Below are 21,469 nucleotides of genomic sequence, written 5' to 3' on the forward strand. Positions count from 1 at the left end.
CAAAATAACACCACAATTACCATTTTGTACTTGATATTTCCAAGTTATAGCTAACTCGCGGCTTCGCCCGCGTGGAATTTTGTCTGTGACAGAAAAACTTTATCGCGCGCGTCCTGTTTCAAAAACCGGGATAAAAACTATCCTATGTCCTTTCCCGGGACTCAAACTATCTCTATGCCAAATTTCATTAAAATCGGTTCTGTGGTTTAGGCGTGAAAGCGACACAGACAGACAGACAGAGTTACTTTCGCATTTATAATATTAGTAATAAGTAATAGTATAGATTTCATCACGTAACTAACCCATTTATATTACAAAATGTGTGTCATTGTTTCAAAATGGCCTCTTTTTATACCTTTGACCTGATTGTTTAGTTTTAGTTGATTAGTGGAACAATTAAAATGAAGACTTTTATTTTTGTAGCACTCTCTTTAGTGTGCCTGTCACAGGTAGAATATTTTAAACTTTCGTAGTCACTAACATAATTATTATTATTGACGGATTGCTATCATGTACCTTAATTTCGAGTTTCCGATATTTCGGCACTGTTGCAAGTTGTTGGAAACTCGAAATTAAGGTACATGGTAGCAATCCCTTTGGTTGTAAATACTAAGGGAATCAGGCAGCTGACATATTTTTTTCATCATCGTCATCATTTCAGGCTGAAGACATCCTGAACATAATATTTACCTTCCCCAATGATTTCTATATTAGCCGGTAGTGCGGCCTGCATCCAGCGCCTTCCTGCTACCTTTATGATGTCGTCGGTTCACCTCATTAGTGGACGTCCCGGTACTTTTTATAAACACTGTGATTATAATAATATTATTTTACATAGAGAACACTCAAAACCTAACAGATTTTATGTCAGGCGCGATTTATATTTTGGGTATCCCTCATCCACTTTATTATACATACTTTATCATACACTAGCCGCCGCCCGTAACTTCGTACGCGTGGACCCCTTTTTACCCCCTTAGGGGTGGAGTTTCGTATAATCCTTTCTTAGCGGATGCCTACGTCATAACATCTACCTGCATGCCAAAGTTCAGCCTTATCTGTCCAGTGGTTTGATCTGTGCGTTGATAGATCACTCAGTCAGTCAGTCACCTTTGAGTTATACTATAAATTTAGAACATCCTAACCATATTTTACTATTCCAGACAGTCTTCGCCACCTGCCCTTGCGTGAAGAACATGCTGAACCAGGACCTCAGCCGTTTCTCCACCAAACCAGCCCAATCCTTCGCCACCAGTTCAGCCACCAGTTATGCCAGCAGTGGTGCTGGTGTCCCAAGCTTCACCCCTGTCCAGAACCCTGGGTACAACTATGGGCTACTCAATGGGGGACTGGGATTGTCCTTGAATGCGGCAGGACGACTTGGTCTGAATCTTTGAGGTTCAAAAAGAAAGGAATAAATGATGTGGAATAAATGGCGTTTGATATAATGTTTGGATTTTGATTTATTTTTTAAAACACTGCTACTCATATTAGTGCACACTTCACTAAAACTAGTACCCCATCATGAGGTCATGCTACCTATGTAGCACTAACACTGATTATTCCAATATACAACTTCTAAAAAACTTTTTAGAGCTTTAAACATTGGGTTTGTTTTCTATTAGCTGCACAATTAGATTCTTAGAAACTTAAGAATTAATAAATATGTGGAGATCCGCAGGAGAACCAAAGTGACCGACATAGCTCGCAGAATTGCTAAAATCAACTGGTAGTGGGCGGGGCACATAGCTCGTAGAGACGATGGCCGTTGGGGCAGAAAAGTTCTCGAGTGGCGACCACGGGCTGGAAGACGTAGCGTGGGCAGGTCTCCTACTAGGTGGACCGACGATCTGGTAAAGGTCGCGGGAAGAGCCTGGATGCGGGCAGCGCAGGACCGTGCATTGTGGAAAACCTTGGAGGAGGCCTTTGTTCAGGAGTGGACGTCATTTGGCTGAAACGAACGAACGAAAAAGTACGTAATTTGACTAGTGAGTCAACCCGAACATCCATATAGGCACCTATCTATACATAATTATGTATAGGGCTCATAGACATGGCATAAATATTATGTAGCTTTTCAACTTTTCAAATCACTTACACTACTGAGAATAATAGGCGGAAACAAATCAGTCACCACTGTCAGTCTTTTACTTGTTACAAAAAATGATGTTTACAAAACAAAAATGTTAAAACTGCGTAATGAATGATCTAGGCATGTAAGGTCAATGACATTTAAGGGAAGAAAAAACAGAAAGCACAAATTCAATTAAAGTTCTTTAATACATAATACCACGTCAGTAGTAGATGTTACGACGGCCAAAACCCTCGCTAGTGATGCCAACCTTTCCGCTACCGCATCCACAAGTGGCAACACCAGACCCAGCAGTGGGCAGGGCGCCTTCGAAGGTGTTAACTACTTCGATAGCTTATCCGAATATGAGTTCCCCAGTGTCGTCTAGGCACAACACAATCAACAAAACACAGAAACAATCGAACAGGTACCTTGTCTGCCGCCGCGCTGCTGGTAGGTACTCTGTAGGACGCCGCCGGCCGGTAGTTAGGGCTTCGCCCGGTGTCTTCGGTGGTTCACTTGAGTCACTAACTACAAGCAAAGTACGGTGGAGGCCTCACACACAAAACATTTCCAAAAAGTCACCAATTTCACATTTCCGTTGGAGCACACAATAAGCGTGGCACTCGCGATGCCGGCCCAAACGCGAGAGAGCGCGTTGCATAGTTTTCGTTCGTTTGCCGTCGTGGAGCGCGGCGCTGCTGTAGTCGCGCGCGCTCGCCGTGTAAGTTTTGGCGGGACGGAGTTGGCGGCAGATTTAAATAGGTCCCGCGCAATCGTACCGTGCTCATTGAAAGCATGTGTGCCTGAACAGAAGGCCACAGCGCTCACCGGTCACGGATCGGAATGGCAGCTGACCGGTCACCAGCAGGTTTCCTTGGATGGCGTTCTCAGAAGCGACGGCAAGACCGCTGGGACCGATGGGGGAGATAGCAGTGACCAGCAGGGGGCCACCAGAGGCGACGGTCAAACTAGGAGTAGACGAGGATGTGCCAATGCGCCTCCCTGATAAACCGAGACCGCTGGATACGCCAAGTCTGTTCGACAAACCAATGCCTCTGCCTACGCCAGGACTGGCACCTCCTAAACCAACACTGGCACCTCCTAAGCCAATACTGGCACCTCCTAGACTGGCACTGGCAGCGCCAAATCCAGCCGCACTATAGCCAGAGCTGCCACTTATGTACTGACCTACGACAGCCTGAAAAGAAATCCATAGTTTCAACTCTGTCCAGAACGATACCGTCAAAATTATCTTGTCAAAGTCAAATTACAATACCAATCTACATAAAAGCGAAAGGTCACTGACTCACTCATCACGAAATCTCAGAAACTACAAGTGCTAGGAGCCTCAAATTTAGCATGGAACTCCTTTTAGAACGTAGGTGCTCACTAAGACGGAATTTTACGAAACTCCTCTCCTAAGGCGGTAAAACGGGATCCACGCGTACGAAGTCGCGGGCGAACGCTAGTATGTGTATAATTAGTTTTAAATCGAACATAGATAGAATATTTATTTTATCAGTTTGTAAATGATTATAAAACTAAATATCTGAATAATAGCAACCGCCACGATAAAATATTTGGTTGCCATTTTGGTGTAGTTTCTTCAAGTACGCAACTTTAGAATGGTGTAATATTTTTTGGGGGTGTAGTATTTATACCAACAAATAACTTTATCAATTTTGTTTGGGCACGTTTTTAAGACAAACTTTAAATCTCCAAATGAAAGGCGCTGGATGCAGGCCGCCACCAACCGGGCGATATGGAAATCATTCAAATCATTAGTGGAGGCTGGAGGCCTATGTTCAGCAGTGGACGTCCAGCTGAAATGATGATGATGACATCAATTTGGTGCGTACCTATTGAATAAGGCGCATATTTAGCAGCGTATGGCTTTTGGCTTTGGCTGATGAAGATGATTAATGACTCAAGTTTGGCTCTAAGCAGATTCATTGGTCCTAATTTTGATAAAAACAATCACACGTTTGAATTAAGTTTTGTATCGTTTGATTTTGGTATTCGATTACAAATTGGGTTATTCCGTATTCGACCCACGACAACTCAACCCACTCATTATTTTTTCCTTACTCAACCCAATTTTGTTCCTTACTCTACCCACAACAAATTTTTAATTTCATGTTCCTTATTCACCCCAAAAACATTCCTAGCTCAACCCATTTTAAAGCCACTTCAAAAATATAAGATTTTTATGCACGGTCAGAATAAAAATATATTTTTTAGAAATTAAAGCTCAGTTAACTTTTGTGTTAAGATCGCTCTATTAAATAAAACTGCAGGAGTTCTGATACAATAATATATTTGGAAAACGTTTTTCACAAAAGGACACAAATCAAATAATGACTAGTTAAAATCTACTATAAATCCACTATAAATCTACTATAAATCAAACGACTGTAATTTTTTATTAAATCAGTATAACCAAGCTATGGCGTATAATTTTTTCCTCAGACACTTGTTCATAAATGTCCAAAAATTTAAATAATACAATGTGTTTTATCTTTTTTTTTTCAAGCTCATACCGCTTCTTGAATAAAATGACAAAAGAAAAATAATAAAAGTATTCATGTTGTACAGTGTCCCCAAAAGCTCGGACCATGGTTGTAAAATGAAACACTGATCCAAGTAAAGTGAAGTATATTGATTTTTTTTTTTTTTTTTTTTTGAAGGGACGCGCGCTGGTAGCTTGAGGAGCTTTTCCAGCTTCACCGGGCAGAGTGGCGAGTACAGAAGGTACTCTAGCCGTTAGGCGATCGTCGGTGCGCGTGCGTCGCGAACGTCGGTCGCAGACCGACGTTCGCGATCGGGCCGTATCGAGCGCATAAGGCGCCCGATCAGTGGCGAACCCAATTAGAGGGTTGCCCACCGCGGTGTTGGACCAAAGTCCAGCCTACGGCGGGCTCACTCTAAGTGGGCCCGATCGAGGGGACTACGGACGCGGCCTGAGGGCGCCACGGTAGGCTCGGACCTCGGCTCAGGCCGTGTCCGGGGGACGGATAGGGGGGAACCGGCCCGGTACATGTCTGTACCGTCCGAAATGGAAAGCAGGGCCTCGTACTCGCCGGCGAGTACGGTGTAACGAGCTACTGTGTTGTGGAGTAGTTGGCGTGCTTAACACCTTCGCTGCCAGCCTAAAAATGGCACTGTTCCGTTCGGGCCATGGGGGACAATGATGGGCGACACTTTAACTTTCCGTTCGGGCCGCGTCGGACAATGATGACCGCGAGTCAGACCTATGTTTAAACCTCTGTATTGAGCCGATGGACAGCATTTCTTCAATAATTCTCATATAAGCTGACCCGCGCGGCTCCCAAGATTAGTGTACGTCACTTGGTTCTCAGGTAAAGCTCGGACTTAGAAAAAAAAATGTGGATAACGGTAGCGCAATGAAACATGGTAATTATCCAATGCATTTTTGCAAATTTATCAACTTTTTAGCAAGATAATAACGGTTTATTAATTAAAACATATCGTTTACTTATTTTATATAATTTATAATATGCAGGACAATAAAAAAAATCACTTTCATTGTTGAACAACCACTTTGTATGAAGGGTTGGTACAGGTACTAAGTTCTTTGTACAGCTACAAAACTTATGCCATTTAAACGGAGGCTAGGAGCCTCACTTGCTACCGCAAAGTTGCGAGTAGCATTGATCTGCCTGGGGGCAGAGGGGATGGGGGCACGCGGCTGAGTGCGTGGGGCCCGGGGACAACCGCGATAATTCGCAGGATGACCCTGGCTACCACACAGTATGCAGCTCGGTGGTTCGGTGGCTGTGGCCTTGTCACGGACACAGTCGGCTGTGCCGTGATCGCCTAGGCACTTGACGCACCTAGGACGGGCGTGACAATTACGGGCAGCGTGCCCGTAATGTTGACAGCGGTGGCACTGGCCGGGAGCGCCGCGCTTTCGGGGTGGCTCAACTTTGAGCCCGGAGATGAAGCAAACCGTTTTCAGATTGAAAATCGATTTCGCTTCGTTGGAATAGTCCAAGACTACTTGGACAAGGTCAAATGGCTCGCGTGTACGAGTCCTGTACAGCCGATGAACCTGTTTGACGGGAAAGTTTTGTGCCTTGAGGTCGGCCAAGATGGAGGCGGAGTCTAGCTCCTTGGGAATGCCACGGATAACAACCCGCAGCTCCCTTTCCTCCTCACGGGGAAAAGTATGATAACCGATACGGTTCTCATCTAGGAAGCGGGTTAGGGCTCGGTGCTCGTCCGAGGTGGACAAGGACACCTTAATGCCTACATTGCACGACTTAGCGTGCGAGAAATTGATGTGGCGCTCCTTGAGCGCGCCGGAAATCTTGTTCCAGGACGCCTTGTCCTGGACAAAGACCGGGGGGACTCTGGCAGTCCGTCCGGTGCTCGACTGCGAGCCGGAGGGCTGGGAAGATTGCGAGGGCTGAGAGAGGCCCGAGTTGGCCTTCAGCGCCTTCGCAGGGGGGGAAGGAGGGGGAGTGGCCGCGGATTTGCGGGTCCTCTTCGAACGACTGACGGTGGTGAAGCCATCGTCGTCGGCGTCCAAGACGGGAACATCGCACTCCATGTCCCTACTGGGGGCATGGGATTGGTGCTCTATGATAATAGAGTTCTCGTTCGTGAGCGGGATTGGTAGCGGGGCCGAGTTCGGATCGCACATGGCGTCCTCGGGACATGAAGGGGAAGCAGGCTCCTCATAGACGGAGCTTGCGAGGGACTTTGCCCGTATGTGGGCTTTAAACCCGGAGAGGACCTCCGGGTGAGTGGCCCGGAGGAACTTTAAGAGTTCCTCCGTGTCCATGGCATGGAGTTGAGTTTCGCGACGCGTGAATCTACGCCGGTTCGCAAGTCGCAACCACCGAGAAGAGCCGGCAAGAAACTCGGTGGTTATAGCGGTGTGTAAGTCCCGCACAGTCGGTGTAAACCGTGCGGGGTGAGTGGGAAAAGTGTGCCCTAACCAATGTAACTACGCCGCAACGTAGCAACGCCGCGACGTAGGGTGAGTACCTACTCCTAGCAGTCCTTCAGGAGGGCCCCGGTCGCAAAAACAACCAGGGATACGCTCCTTCAGGGATGGAAAGTAGGGAGGGGTAGGGGGGTCACGCCCGGCAGTGAAAAGACTGTGAAACCGAGTGTCTCAAGGGCGAGGAGGAACGCCTCACCCTCTCAAACGTGCCTTCCAGGAGGCCAAGGTTCACAGCCTAATATACCGGCGGCGGCAGGAAATTTCAGCGCCTTGAAAAAGGCACTGTCGGTCGCTCCCAATCGAACCGAACCGCCTTTAGAAAGGCGTTTAACTACGCTTGTTCGTTATCACCGTTAGGTATCCCAAGCGCAGCCGCGGGCAAGCCACGTAATTGTGACAAAACACCACAGAAACAAGACTCGCAGAGCGAGGGCGATAAGCTCGAGGAACTCGGAGCGCAGCGCATGGGAGCGGGCGGGCTAGGCGGAGCGCACGTCCGTACCGTGCGAGCGATGCGAAGCGAATCAAGTATATTGAACCTTAACGTTTTAACTTAAATAGCCAGGAAAAAATCAAATGATATCGCGATTTAACGAAGCACATCGCCATCTAGCTACGCAATTTCAGAACCTACGACTTTTGACATTTTCCATTACTATTTTCTAAACTATGATAGACGCAATCTCAAACACATGTGGACAGCTAATCCCGCGGTATAAGTTTTGAGCCTCTTAATTTGTTTATGTATTTACCTTAAAATAAAATAAAATTTTTGATATATTTTAGTTAATAAACATAAATGTACTCTATCTATAATTTTTTCATGTAGGTGATGTTTTTTATTTTTTTTATTTAATTATAAATAAATTTACATACTAGTATGTGTTTATCATTACTAAATTTCTGAAAAAACAGTAAACGTTGTTTTGCTATCCATACTTATTTTTGGTATATTTACTTTGGGTTGAGTAAGGAATGCATTTGGGTAGAATAACGAAATTATGTAATGGGTAGAGCTAGATTTATATTAATTTGGGATGAGTGAAGAAATAGGTTGAGTTGTCGAGAGTCGAATACGGAATAACCCTACAAAGGGTTTACAAATTTTGTTTATTCAACGAGCAGCCCAGATAATTGGGCGTTAACCTTTAAGGGTTGGTCACGTGGCAGACGTAAATGACTTGTGGCCGCGTGACCAATCCTTTTCTCTTAGGCAAAGGTCGAAGGTTCATTATTTTTTTCTAATGTATCCGCTCAAGACTGATCGTTGTGTAGTAGTAGAGTTTCGGAGCCTATTCAATACAAACAAACACATCTTTTCTCTTTATAATATTAGTGTAGAAGGTTAGACTCACCTTGAAGCGATGATCCTGGGATCCATATTATAAAAATCGGAAAAGTGATTTAGAAAATTATTTACTTAGCAAAGATTTACTGCACACCGGCATTCTGTTACAGTCAAACCAGTTGTATTCTTTTCAGTTTAAGTAAGACATTGAAGGCCTTGCCGATTCATCGCATGAATTGAATTACGTTATTGTTGTTTGATAACACACTTGAAATCCGAGGCTTTTATTTCGATATTGAGATGTACTATGACCTCTCTACCCGCAGTCTCTTCAAACTGGAGGTCTAAGTAACTTGATAAAATTTAAGCATACACATACAAGAAGTGAGAGGCAAAACTCTCCATGTCAAATTATAAACGCAGTAAAACGTCCCCAAAGGATTGTCACATCCTCAAATTGTCCAAAACTAAATTTTCATTATCACAAGGTAACAGTTTTTGAAAGTAATTGCAACGTTTTGACACTGATAACAGCATTGAAGACTACTTACCCAAGTTTTGAACGGTACATTACTTCAATACACGAACGCAGACATTTTAGCGATAAGTTTGTTCGAGCAAAATCACGTTGTTCCAATTTTGGTTGCAAAATAACAAATTAATATAAATAGGTCGGTGTGTCTTTCGGAGAATCACTCCAGTTCAGCAATTGGTACAGCAATGGCTTCCTTCTCTTTCTTGGTCCTCTGCATCGAGGCTTTCCTCATCCAGGTATGGTATTATTCAGCAGTAATTAGTCTAATAAGGTCTCTCGCAAGGCATGGTATTTATCTTAAGTAGCCATCAGTATAGTAAGGACTCTCTAAGGGCACCATACTAAGGCCTTTTTAAAAACAAATGTAACTAACGAATTTAAGAAGATAGCTGTAGTAGCTTATCATCATAAAGGTAGCAGGTCGCTACCAACAGGTTAACATGGAAATCATCCGGGGAGGCTTATGTTCAGCAGTGGACGCCCTATGGCTGAAAATGATGATGATGATGGTAGTACCTAGATAAAATAAACGGGAGATCGTTCTTGGACTCTCAATGATGATCTTTGGAAGGAGGATTACATCCAACGGTCATCGTACTCGTATTCTTCATCATCTGAAAATCATGTTCTTGATGAAAGTCCTTTATTGATGATGATTTGTCTTCATTTCTCGATGTACGGACGACAGTACATCAGACTGTAATTTTTTTTTGCAAAATAGCCTGTATTACGATGAGATAAGATCCATTGTATTTAGCTCGATGAGCACAATCAACAGTGGACTATTATTGATAAACTATTTCCATTATTTCCAGAATGCCTTCGCCCAATTGACGAGCATTTATGGCCGCCCAGAGATCGAAGTGAACGCTCTTAGCTCGGGAGCTGCTGGCCTCATCGGTTATGGCCTTGGCTCCTCTGGCTACGGGCTTGGCGGCGCCAGCGCAATTGGCTATGGCAGTGCCAGCGCAAGTGGCAGCGCCAGCGCTGTTGGTTACGGAAGCGCTAGTTCTGGTGGCGCCAATGCGATTGGATTGGGAAGCGCTAACATTGGTGGCGGAAACTTAATCGGTCTTGGCAACGCTAATGCAATCGGTCTTGGCAGTGCTAATGCAATCGGTCTTGGCAGTGCCAATGCAATCGGACTTGGCAGCATCAACGCTGGTGGCTGGTCCGCAGGCAACGTTGGCAGCGGCTTCACTGGCGGATACGCGCCCTCAGACGTTGCCGCCGTTGCCGCTCTGCCAGTCTCTGGCCCGTACGGCGGTACTGGCTACGGAGAGTTGGCTGTGGGTGGTGATCTTGGAGCGTATGGTACTGCCATCGTGACTGGCCAGCTGCCAGTGCTTGGCGCGGTGTCTTTCAATGGCAACATCCCCGCCAGTGGCGTCGTGTCCATCGCTGGCAACTGCCCCTGTGGTGGCGTGCAGCTGTAAATAGCTTTATTGTAAATAAATATAATTTGTATTTGAATTTCTGTGTATTATGTTGAAAATACTTTTCCTTTATCACAATTTCATACTCGTCAGAACCTACCTAACTATGTATAATTATTATGCTGGCTTGCAACTAGGCATTCTTAAAATGAGATGCCCTTTATTTGACCATTTTCTTTCCGGTTGCAAAGAAAATTCTTTTAGTTTGTAGAAAGGAAAAGCCGAAATCGAATGAGATAGAGGAACAACAAATTCTACGCTAAGTACTGTACGGCTAGCACGAAAAACTGTCGAGTTCAAATCGTTTGCGTACTCGAATCGCCATCAAAAGATTTAGTAAGAAAACTACAACAGCGCCCTTGTGAACGTGTCGTAAAGTAAACTTAGTATGAGATGTGGTTGCACGAAACTTATTTTGAGAATCAAAATTGTCACGTTATCGTTTAATTCGAAGATTGATTATCGAATTTTATCGAATACGCAAACGATTCGAAGACGAAAGTTGTTCATGCTAGAGGTACTGTGCATGAAAACTGTTAGGGAGGAGCTAAAGCTGACAAGGAATAAATATAAAACGCGACTGGAAAATCATCCAAATCAATTGGCTACTGCATTGGCAACCATCAGCTACACTAAACGACTGAAGCACCACAATGTACTTGGTGACAGATGGTGAATGAGGAGTATCTTGCTGGGGACCTTAAACATGTTAAAACTGCATGGAACAAATCTGCTTATAGTTTGAGACTGATTGCAGATGAGCGCAAAAAAAGTACTTACTGCTAGAGTCTCGATAGTGCGTATCACGATCCAAACAGCAAAAATGGCACAAAGGGGCTTCCTTAACATTTCATGTGTCCTTTAGGTACTACCCAGTCAGCAGTCGTCAGGTCTTTTTTTCGCCCCATCCTAACCTGTGCCTGGACCCTGCTTCTACTGCCCTAGTTATAGCACTGACTAGATCTAATGTCTAGGTCTTTAGGATTGTCAGTAGCACAGCCATACCCACTTTTAATCATGGCACTTATAGCTTATGGTCTGAAAAAATCCATACAGAATATCTTTGCGCATCATTATGTTGACTTACATCGTAAAGGTAGCAGGGAAGCGCTGGACGCAGGCTGCTACCAATCGATCAACGTGGAAAGCATTAGGGGAGGCCTATATTCAGCAGTGGACGTCCTATGGCTGAAATGATGATGATGATGATGACATAGAGCCATCCGCTTTGCACTGGAGGAGTCGAACCTTAACTTCGAACTCTTCCTACGTCCTTCTGATAAATTTCGTTGCGGATCCAATGACAGTTTAACTTTCCCTCGGGACAAACTTGACCTTCACTGGTTGGGTTATTGGCGGTCAAGCTGTAGATCCTGGCTACGAAGGAGTTGCAGCGGTGGGAATAGTCCCGTTACTTACCTTCTAGTACCTTCTTGCTAATAAAAATTACACGCTCGTCGACAGTGTTTTAAAGTGACTTTCAGCATGGAAATGCCATTTTAAAACAGTGTTCAGCAAGCATGTACGTACCTAACTTTTTATTAGTAAGGGGGTTATAATATTTACATAAAACATAACCTTACACTAACTACATAGTAAGTGCTAGATAGTTTCTATTCTATTAATTTCTATCAAAATACATACCTAATACTCGTAATACATAATTATTCAAGTTCACTAAGTGCGATGACATGCGGGTCGTTAACTCGTTACGTTACAGTACTTCAAGTTCAATGAAAGGACAGTGCCAATCCATGTATGGAAGTTGGACCAAGTGCTGCCCAGAATGAAACCATAGTGCATTTTGTTCCTCAAGCCAATACTAATGTGTAAACCGAAGCGCACTGAAATCTATCCCTGGAGTTAAGAGAAAAAAGAGTTGTTTTGAATTATTTACATACAAAATATCATCGATATATACGTACTACGCATAAGATTTCACGATTTTGGCATTAAATAACCCTCGCTATGTTGAATTTAACCATACTGCATCCGTACACCTTACTTTAGAGCTACTTAGATATTCTTCATAAGCGATCTAGCGCTGTTGCAGTAGTTTGGTAAGTTGACAGAAATCATTATTTCCAAAATGAAGCAAGAAGTTTTAGCTAACAGTAACTTCAGTAATCGATTGTAATACACCAATAAATTGATTTTTCGCAAGGATAGAGAACTAAAACTTCTAGCTTCATTTTGGAAATAATGATTTCTGTCAACTAACCAAACTACTACAACAGCACTAGATCGCTTATAAAGAATGTCTAAGTCGCACTAAAGTAAGGTGTACGGATGCAGTATGGTTAAGATCAATAAAGCGTGGGTTATTTAATGCCAAAATCGCGAAATCTTATGCGTAGTACGTATACATCGATGATATTTTGTATGTAAATAATTCAAAACAAAACTCTTTTTTTCTCTTAAGTCCAGGGATAGATTTCAATGCGCTTCGGTTTACACATTAGTATTGGCCTGAGGAACAAAATGCACTATGGGTTGATTCTGGGCAGCACTTGGTCCAGACCCTGGCACCATCCTTTAAATACTTTAGGTACTTTACAAGACGTGAGAGTTGACGACAAAAAATACCTAAAATACCTAGGGAAAATCTAATTCGCGAGTTTGACACACGCGCGAGTTGACAAACAAGTAAAATCCGGACTTATGTATATTACAAAAATGTACTAACTACGTATTGAACTTTAGTTTACATGGGCAGAGTTGTGTTTTTCTTAAATATACTACGTATTTTGGAAACTACGCAACATCTTTTCGTCCAAAATACCTTAGTGCCTGAAGACGAAAGTCCACAATCAATGAGTGTTACCAGTGATGACTTTAATATGGCTCGGAAACGTGGCCTCTCACTATAGGCTTTATATTAATAAAGCCAATAAAATACAGAAGCTCAAAGTTGCACAGCGTGCTATTGGTGCTATGAAGAGGGCTATGCTCGGTGTTTCTTTACGAGATCGGAATGAGGAGATCCGTAAACTAAATAGATTTTCAATTTTTCTATGGTTAAATATGTGTTGCTCCAAACTGCATAAAATATTTTTGATTTTAATTTAATTAAGTTATAATGTCTAATTGGGTTGGTTGGATATCAAAAGAAAATACCATAATTATTTACAACTTACGCATTTATTAACAATCAACATTATTACTTTCTAGTAACGGATGCCCAAGTTCTGGGGCAGGCCTTCACTGGTGATGGCCACATCGCCACTGCCGCAGCCGCAAGTGGCCACGCCTGAGCCAGAAGTGGGCAGGGCGCCTTCGAAGGCCACAGCGCTCAAGAACGGCAGTTGACCGTTGACAGTGAGAATTCCTTCGATGACGTTCTCAGAAGCAACTGCCAGACCGCTAGGAGCGATGGGAGAGATGCTGGTCACTGTTAAGGGGGCAGTAGCCACGGTGTAGCCAGAACCGAGAGAGCTACCGGTGACAACGCCAGAGCCGAGGGAGCCACCGCTGACCAAAGAGCCACCGGAGACGATGCCAGAGCCAAGAGAACCACCGCTGACCAAGCCAGAGCCAAGAGAGCCACCGCTGACCAAGCCAGAGCTGAGGGAGCCACCGCTGACTAAAGAGCCACCGGAGACGATGCCAGAGCCAAGAGAGCCACCGCTGACTAAGCCAGAAGAACCGCCGCTGACAAGGCCAGAGCTGAGGGAGCCGCCACTGACCAAAGAGCCACCGGAGACGATGCCAGAGCCAAGAGAGCCACCGCTGACCAAGCCAGAGCCAAGAGAGTTGCCGCTGACGATTCCAGATCCCAGTGAGCTGACTGCACCACTGCTGGCGTAGGCACTTCCAGAACCGTAGCTGACGGTTCCACTGCCAAGAGAGCTGGCGCTCAGGATTTGACCGCACACAGACTGTAAATAAATAAAAGTTAATTTATTACTATGCTTGACAATGTTAAAATAGTAAATTATGCTTTATACATATGTGGATTAATCTTTGGGTGCACCAGCCCAAGACTGCTAGGAGTCGAAGAGGTCGCCAAAGTGGACTCCAGGAGACACTTTGGTGTCCTTTGATCACCTAAGTGATTTTATCCATGGGTGATCAAAAGACACCAGTGTCACTGATGACTTGATCACCTGGGTGATCAAAGTGGAGACCGATGAATCATCACATAGATGAAAACAAATGAAAGTAATAACTAATTTTGTTTACCTGGAGGAGAAGTGCTGAAGCACAAACAATGACGTATTTGAAGGCCATTTTGTTTTGGATACAAATATAAATTTTTATTTGTAAAGTTTGTATTGTTCTTGTCAACACAAGAATGATTATAATTAAATCAAACCCAGTCAAGGTTTTTATATTAAAACATTACGTTATAATAATTGACACACAATGTCAAGTTCATGTATTACATAAAATACAGTCAATAGCTTACATAAGCGTTGGAATTGCTGACAATGGTGATAATGATCACGTGTAGGAATTTTCACATACGATGCATTCTGCTTACACGTTTTTGTTATTACGTAGTTACTTGTATTGATTAGATAAAGATTAGATTTTAACTGATAAGGGGGCGTCCATTAATTACGTGAGACAATTTTGGCTATTTTTTAACCCCCCCGCCCCCCTTGGTGAGATTTGGTGAGATTTTGCCTGACCCCCTCCCCCACCCCCTAATCTCACGTGATATTTTAAAAAATCCGAAATTTAATAGTTCTGGAGTAATTTAACTGAGAAATATTTACTTGTGGTGCGAGGTTGCTTTATTATCTAATTTTCTTTATTTCGTAATTTATTATGCATTTTAGTGTTCACAAATGCAGTATTTTTAGTTTTATTTGTTTAAACGGTATAGAATAAAATGTCAATAACATCATAAAAAAAATATTTTTTTTACTGAAGAAAATCCTGTTTTCTGGCAATTTTACTCTATTTCTTGCGGAAAAAATTGATTGAGACAGCAGGTGATGTCGATGGGGCAGCAAGGTTCTGAAGTGGAGACCACGTACCGGAAAAAGCAGTGTGGGACGTCCCACAAGGTGGACCTACGACATCATTAAGGAAGGAGCTGGATGCAGCCGGGTGATGTGGAAATCATTAGGCGAGGCCTATGTTCAGCAGTGGACGTCCTGTTTCTGAAATGATGATGATGATGAAGACTGGTGATCATCTTGTCAGATGATAGCACATCAAGCTAAATGTAAAGCTGTGTCATCTGGAGTAAATAGATGCTAGGTATTTTTATAACAAACATCTACGAAGCCTCCCACAACCCGGTCGAGTTAACTGCACACCTGGCAGCCGTGACGTCACATCGACTCTCTGGTACGAACGGGGCGAAGTCGTTGAGCTATGTGGGTAAGTGGGAGGGAGAAACGCATTCCAGCGAGGTGCACATAGGGAGTCTGTCAACTTTATGGTGACACTCCATGATTTCGGGTAAACATGCTTGTGCTGCTTTTACCAATTAATTGGTCTCTGTCAAGGACTCCACCTCTTGTTGCCATCGATGCAACTCCAGTGTAGCCTATGTTTATAGCTTAACAGCCAACAAAAACCCAAGGAGTCCAAGAAATTTTCCTTGTCGCTACAAGATCGTTTAAAACCTAAGTTTAATTTTGTTACGTACGAGTATAGGTCACGTAATAACTATAATTGAATACTAAGAAATTATGTCAGCAGTACTGATGAAACTTATGATAATATTCGTTGTATTATTTTGTGAAATGTGTTAAATCATTTGTATAAAAACCATAGGTGTTTCTGCAAAAATCATATTACAATTGAAGCTTGCTTTGTTAAAACAAAAACTTCAAAATGGCAGCTAAAATTGTGCTGGTTCTTTGCGCTCAAGCTCTTCTTATTCAGGTAAATATTTTGACTAGAAAAAGAAAAGTTATTTTACATATTAATCCTACTACTATTACTATTTAAAACATATAAAAGTTACTCTTGGTCTGCGTCTCAAAGTGGTAATCAGGCCTATGGTGGAAACGAGCTTCACCTGGAATTCTCAAACACAAAGGAACTGGCTATCTTACCTTTAACTGACGAAACAGAATAACACCGTTAACATCGTTGTTATGGCCACAGGCTTAGATTAAGATCAAAGATGTTGGACATTCTTAGACTCTTAGAATAAGCTCAACAATCAACCCAAGATTTCAATGTGATATTTTATATGCAAAACTGTTTCTTTTCAGGCTGCGTTCTCCCAAATAGTAACTGGCAACTCGGCGTTTGGCAGCGGCGTTTCTAACGCATACGGGTTCGGCAGCGGCTTCGGCGCCATTTTGAACGCTGGCGCATCTGGTAGCTCCATTGGAAGCGGCATTTCTGGCATTGGCAGCTCCGTTTCTGGACCGCAAAGTCTTACTGTAGCCTCAGGAGGCCCACTGCTCGTGACCAGTATCTCGCCTATTGGACCCAGTGGCTTGGCGGTTGCTTCAGAGCACGCAATCGAAGGAATCTTGACTGTGAGTGGCCAGTTGCCTTACTTGAGCGCTGTGGCCTTCGAAGGCGCCTTGCCGACTTCTGGCTCGGGCGTGGCCACTTGCGGTTGCGGCAATGGAGAGGTTGGCATCGTGAGCGAAGGCCTCCCTGCCATTCAGCCAGCCAACGCTGGCAGAATTGGCCGTAGATTGTAAGCTTAATAGTAATTTGTTGATTTGTGAATAAAATTGTTGAAGTTTATTTTTATGTTTTGATTAAAATACACCTTAATACCTTCCTGTGTTAAACCTTGATGGAAGGAAAAAAAGAGAGAAAGATAAAAGATTTATTAAGAGAAAGAGGAAAGATAGAGACGAGTGAATTTTATAATATAACTCTCAAGAGATAATTATTATAGGATCAATGTCTAGGAGCAGTATGAGAGGCTGAAAAAATTTTATTTAGCAGCATCTTATTTAGTTGTAATCATCTTCATCTAACTCAAAGGTGACTGACTGACTGACTGACATAGATCTATCAACGCACAGCCCAAACCACTGGACGGATCGGGCTGAACTTTGGCATGCAGGTAGATGTTATGACTTAGGCATCCGCTAAGAAAGGATTTTACGAAACTCCACCGCTGAGGGGGTAAAACATTTTTGCATAAAAAGTGTATACTGATGTGCAGTTGTCTGTACGAGTAAATTATATGTATTTTAGTGACCAATAAAAAATGAAAATCTAGATAGGTATAAATCAAAAACAAAGATTTTAGAGAAAAAGTGTAGCCATATTTTAAGAAAACGCGTCAATATGAAATAGGTAGGTAGTAACAGAAAAAATCACAGGAAACAATTTTTGTGTTATTACGCTTTTTTAAACTGACTGAATTAATTTTGAAAGGGGAACATACTAAAGTTTTTCTGTGATAAACTAAACTAAATTAACACAGTAGGTACATGGACGAAGCTGCGAGAAAAAGGGATGGAAGTTGGTATGGATTTTCCCAGTATTACAAAAATAAATGAAATCCCACGAAAAACTATTTTCATACTAAATTGCTCTAGATTAAGACTAGTGAACGCCAGACCTAAAGTACGGCCAACTAGCAGAGCGATACAAAAGGTCGATTTGACTGTCGAGTTGACAATATTATATTCTGTCTCTTTCCATCTTGTGTATTTGTCGTAATGTCTCGTTCTCCCGCCAAAATATGTCAAAGTTAGACGGGTTCACCCATGACATTGGGTTTGTTTCCATTTGGTATCGCTTCTCGTTGGCCCTACTTTACATCATTATTTTTATAAAAGCTGAAAGTTTGTCAGCGCATGCTTCCATCCCAACTTCTTCTTCTTGTCCTGTCGACAAAAAACCTACACAGTGTTGGCAGCTACCCAAAGTCACAATGACCCAAACTTCATGATGCACCAACCGTCTTACCTATGTTGCGAGCATACGCCAGAAAACTGTCAGCTTTTATAAAACAACGTAGGTATGGAGCTTAAGGGGCCGCAAACCGGGATACCTAATTTCGAAAATACCGGAATACCGGGTTAAATTTAGGTTTAATTAATTTTGGTTCAAAAAATCCAGTAAATCTGGCAGTCGAAAAATCTAGTTTAAAACAAACACTAACAATTTTACCCCTCTCCCCTCTAAATACCCCAAAAATACCCCTGATCAGTGAGTGAGTCAGTGAGTCAGTGGTAATCGAGCTTTATACATATATTTTTTAGGTTTAATTAATACCGGTATTCATTTCACAAAAACCGGGATATTTGGTATTTTCGGTTTTAGTAAAATAAATAAAAAACAAATACAAATAGAAAAATTTACGCGCCATTAAAGGCTTCCACAGACCAAACGCGGGGGTCAGAAGCATTGCGGGTCAGTTGCAGCCACTTGCAGCGCTCTTTGGCTCTTTAGCTCTTAGTCTACTCGTACTGTGAGAACGCATGATACATATTATTTTGATTAAGGTGTAGAGTTAGGGCATGAGAGTTAAAAGCTTGACTCTACATGAGATCTGAATGATCTGATAACCTTTCATAGTGCGAATAATACGGTTCGTCTTGGCAACATTTTGCATGAAAATGTTTCTAGTGGGATTTGATTTTATGCATAAATAGGTAGTCACTCATTAAAGTCTTTGTACTAATTATTAAAAAGAAAGGCATTTATGTTCAGATTAATTTGAGGAGTTAACAGGAATTTAGGTTTGGAATTATCAAAAAATACTTCCAATATCGATTTTTTCAGGACTTTGAATGTACTAATAAGTAGATTGTAGGTTTTAGAATCTCATTTTTTAAAAGAATTTATCGTGGAATAACAAAGGGTTGTGTTTAAATGAAATGATTATGTAGATACCAAAAATCAACAATTTATTTACTATTCAACAAAATCTTATAGAGCATTAGCACATCCACAGTTGCCAGCGATGGACACAACGCCACTGGCTGGGATGCTGCCACTGAAGGACACCGTGCCAATGACTGGCACTTGGCCTGTCACAATAGTTTGGCCGGTCGCTTGCACCTCGCCCGCTACGGTCATCTCGCCAGTGCCAGTACCGCCGTACGGGCCAGAGACTGGCAGGGCGGCAACGGCGGCGACGTCTGAGGGCGCGTAGCCGCCAGTGAAGCCGCTGTTAACGCTGCCTGCGGACCAGCCACCGGCGTTGTTAATGCCAGTGATGACTTGGGTGTAGGCCATCTGGAAAAGAAAGTTAAAAATTAATCATTGTCATTATTGATAGGAGAATAACCCACTCTAATTTACTAGAGACTCAAATGGAGATTTAGCTCCTCCTAATCGCCAGGCCAGATGGACTGGGGAGGAATGTATTTGTAATTCCCGTAATATAATATTACCCGTAATATTTCCCGTTTGTGCAACATTTTTCTTTACTGTTCCAGTAAGGGACTAGTCGTAGGGTGGCCTAAAAGCCGATTATGTTTGTGTTCCATAAATGGGCTATCGAACACAAACATAATTTTTCAAATCGGACTAGTAGTTTCTGGGATTAGCGCGTTCAAGTAAACAAACAAACTCTTAACAATAGAATAGATTGATGCAGATATTATTTTACCTGGAGAAGACAAGCTTGAATGCAGATGAAAAGGACCTTGAAAGGAGACATTTTGTTGATTTTTTTAGAAAAACTAAAACACACACTTGAAGAATTGATGTTAGAATGGTGAAAAAAATACTTAACAGTAATTTATATCAACGCTTTCTCGACGTTATGAAATAATTACCTAATGATTAATAAATAAACTTCCTAGTAGTAGTGAGTTATGAAATTAAAAATTGTGTCAGTTGTATGATGTATGTAATATTGATAAGGATAAATGATTCAGTTTATTAGATTGGCAAGAGATAATTTACAAGAAGGATTAAATCTTTGTGCGATGTTACGTACAATCTGGTTGAGTTAACTGCGCTGCCGTGACGTCACATCGGCGTTGCGTCTTTCCGTTCTATACATGGCCAGAACGCACCCATAGGAAACTGCTCGTGTATATTTTGGAGTGCTCCTTTGTAAATCTGTTCCTACAAACTATACACGAATTTTGCGTACTGGCTGTGTATAGTTCGCATTGTGGATGCTTGCGGCTTCGATCCAAACTATACTACACTACTTACACTTGACATAAATAATATTATGAATTTAGTTTGATTTTGATGTAGTACCTAAAATATGGAATTCTATTTAAAGTGAAATGTATTTCATGTAACACATTATTATTTTACTGAATCAATATGAAACTATTTTTTTAACACTTGTAAGTAGTTTTTAACCAACTTAAAAAAAAGGTTTTCAATTCGATTTTTCTGTATGTACGTTACCGCAGAACTCCGTCAATTATGAACCGACTTTCAAAAAATTTTTTTGTTCGATAGGGTATACTCTTGAGGTGGTCCCATTGTCACCAAGTCAGGGTCTGATAATGGGATCCTAGGAAATCGAGGGCAACCCTCAAATTTTATAGGCACATATTATCATTTTTCATGTTTTATCTTAAGTCCTGAAAATCATCATCTCATATTGATGAGCTTCACTTATATTTACCACTTTTTATAAAATTAATTATGCAGAAACCACAGCAGAGAAGAACACTTAGATTATTGTCTGTCATTCGTTGCACTGGTCTGGCCTTTCGAAAGAGCGCATGTCACAAATCAATTGAAATCCAACCTTATCAAAAGGCAATATGATTTAAAGCTAAAATCTCGTTTTACTTACATTATTGTACTGCTACTCATCACTAGGTGACACTAAACACATGATTCAGTGTATACAACATCTAATGCAAAGTAATAAGGACCATAGTTGAAAATCACTGGGCAAATTACAAATTCCGAAGTAATAATTCCGCTACTCTACAGTAGATGTCACTAAAAATTTAATAGATTAAATTGATTATCTATTGCAAATGATTTAAGGTTCATAATTCAATGATCTCGGCGATAGAATGAATGTTGGGGTAATACACTTTATAAAAGGAGTATCGATATTTTACAAATACTATTTTGTTTGCTATTTTAGATAAGTATTGAGCTCTGTCTAAAAGAGTTTTCCATTTCCTTTAAAATTATGTTAAATAATAGGCCTGAAATTATTACTGCAATTTAATTGTCTGGATCTACGTATGGTCGAAAAATCGTTTGCAAGTTTTGAAAATTTACATTTATACGTACAAACGAATAGTGAAAGTTAAATAAAAGCTATTAATAAAAAACTTAACAT

The 21,469-nt window shown here is 41.9% G+C and overlaps 4 protein-coding genes across 4 annotated transcripts; 2 read left to right on the forward strand and 2 right to left on the reverse strand.

Moving 5' to 3' along the window:
- Positions 1–9,054: 9,054 nt before the first annotated feature.
- LOC114360618 (chorion class A protein Ld2/Ld41-like) lies at positions 9,055–10,305 on the forward strand. The gene is made up of 2 exons (XM_028315372.1): positions 9,055–9,105; positions 9,685–10,305. The coding sequence occupies exons 1-2, from the start codon at positions 9,055–9,057 to the stop codon at positions 10,303–10,305; spliced, it is 672 nt and encodes a 223-aa protein (XP_028171173.1).
- Positions 10,306–13,450: 3,145 nt separating this feature from the next.
- LOC114360619 (acanthoscurrin-2-like) lies at positions 13,451–14,535 on the reverse strand. The gene is made up of 2 exons (XM_028315373.1): positions 14,488–14,535; positions 13,451–14,183 (listed from the first exon to the last, which is right to left on the reverse strand). The coding sequence occupies exons 1-2, from the start codon at positions 14,533–14,535 to the stop codon at positions 13,473–13,475; spliced, it is 759 nt and encodes a 252-aa protein (XP_028171174.1). The 3' UTR covers positions 13,451–13,472.
- Positions 14,536–16,098: 1,563 nt separating this feature from the next.
- LOC114360620 (chorion class CB protein M5H4-like) lies at positions 16,099–16,928 on the forward strand. Its single transcript, XM_028315374.1, has 2 exons — positions 16,099–16,149; positions 16,485–16,928. Exons 1-2 carry the CDS (start codon positions 16,099–16,101, stop codon positions 16,926–16,928), a joined length of 495 nt encoding a protein of 164 aa, XP_028171175.1.
- Positions 16,929–19,122: 2,194 nt separating this feature from the next.
- Positions 19,123–19,858, reverse strand: LOC114360621 (chorion class CA protein ERA.1-like). Its single transcript, XM_028315375.1, has 2 exons — positions 19,808–19,858; positions 19,123–19,431 (listed from the first exon to the last, which is right to left on the reverse strand). The coding sequence occupies exons 1-2, from the start codon at positions 19,856–19,858 to the stop codon at positions 19,123–19,125; spliced, it is 360 nt and encodes a 119-aa protein (XP_028171176.1).
- Positions 19,859–21,469: the final 1,611 nt, after the last annotated feature.

This window comes from Ostrinia furnacalis, unplaced genomic scaffold (genome assembly GCF_004193835.3).
Source record: "Ostrinia furnacalis isolate ACB-3 unplaced genomic scaffold, ASM419383v2 OfSCF5107, whole genome shotgun sequence".
Taxonomy (NCBI): domain Eukaryota; kingdom Metazoa; phylum Arthropoda; class Insecta; order Lepidoptera; family Crambidae; genus Ostrinia; species Ostrinia furnacalis.

Coding starts and splice junctions, on each gene's coding strand:
- LOC114360621 (XM_028315375.1), bottom strand. CDS start 19,858: ATGTCTCCTTTCAAGGTCCTTTTCATCTGCATTCAAGCTTGTCTTCTC. Junction 19,432..19,807: donor TTCAAGCTTGTCTTCTCCAG/GTAAAATAATAT, acceptor TTTCTTTTCCAG/ATGGCCTACACCCAAGTCAT.
- LOC114360620 (XM_028315374.1), top strand. CDS start 16,099: ATGGCAGCTAAAATTGTGCTGGTTCTTTGCGCTCAAGCTCTTCTTATT. Junction 16,150..16,484: donor CTCAAGCTCTTCTTATTCAG/GTAAATATTTTG, acceptor GTTTCTTTTCAG/GCTGCGTTCTCCCAAATAGT.
- LOC114360618 (XM_028315372.1), top strand. CDS start 9,055: ATGGCTTCCTTCTCTTTCTTGGTCCTCTGCATCGAGGCTTTCCTCATC. Junction 9,106..9,684: donor TCGAGGCTTTCCTCATCCAG/GTATGGTATTAT, acceptor CATTATTTCCAG/AATGCCTTCGCCCAATTGAC.
- LOC114360619 (XM_028315373.1), bottom strand. CDS start 14,535: ATGGCCTTCAAATACGTCATTGTTTGTGCTTCAGCACTTCTCCTCCAG. Junction 14,184..14,487: donor CTTCAGCACTTCTCCTCCAG/GTAAACAAAATT, acceptor ATTTATTTACAG/TCTGTGTGCGGTCAAATCCT.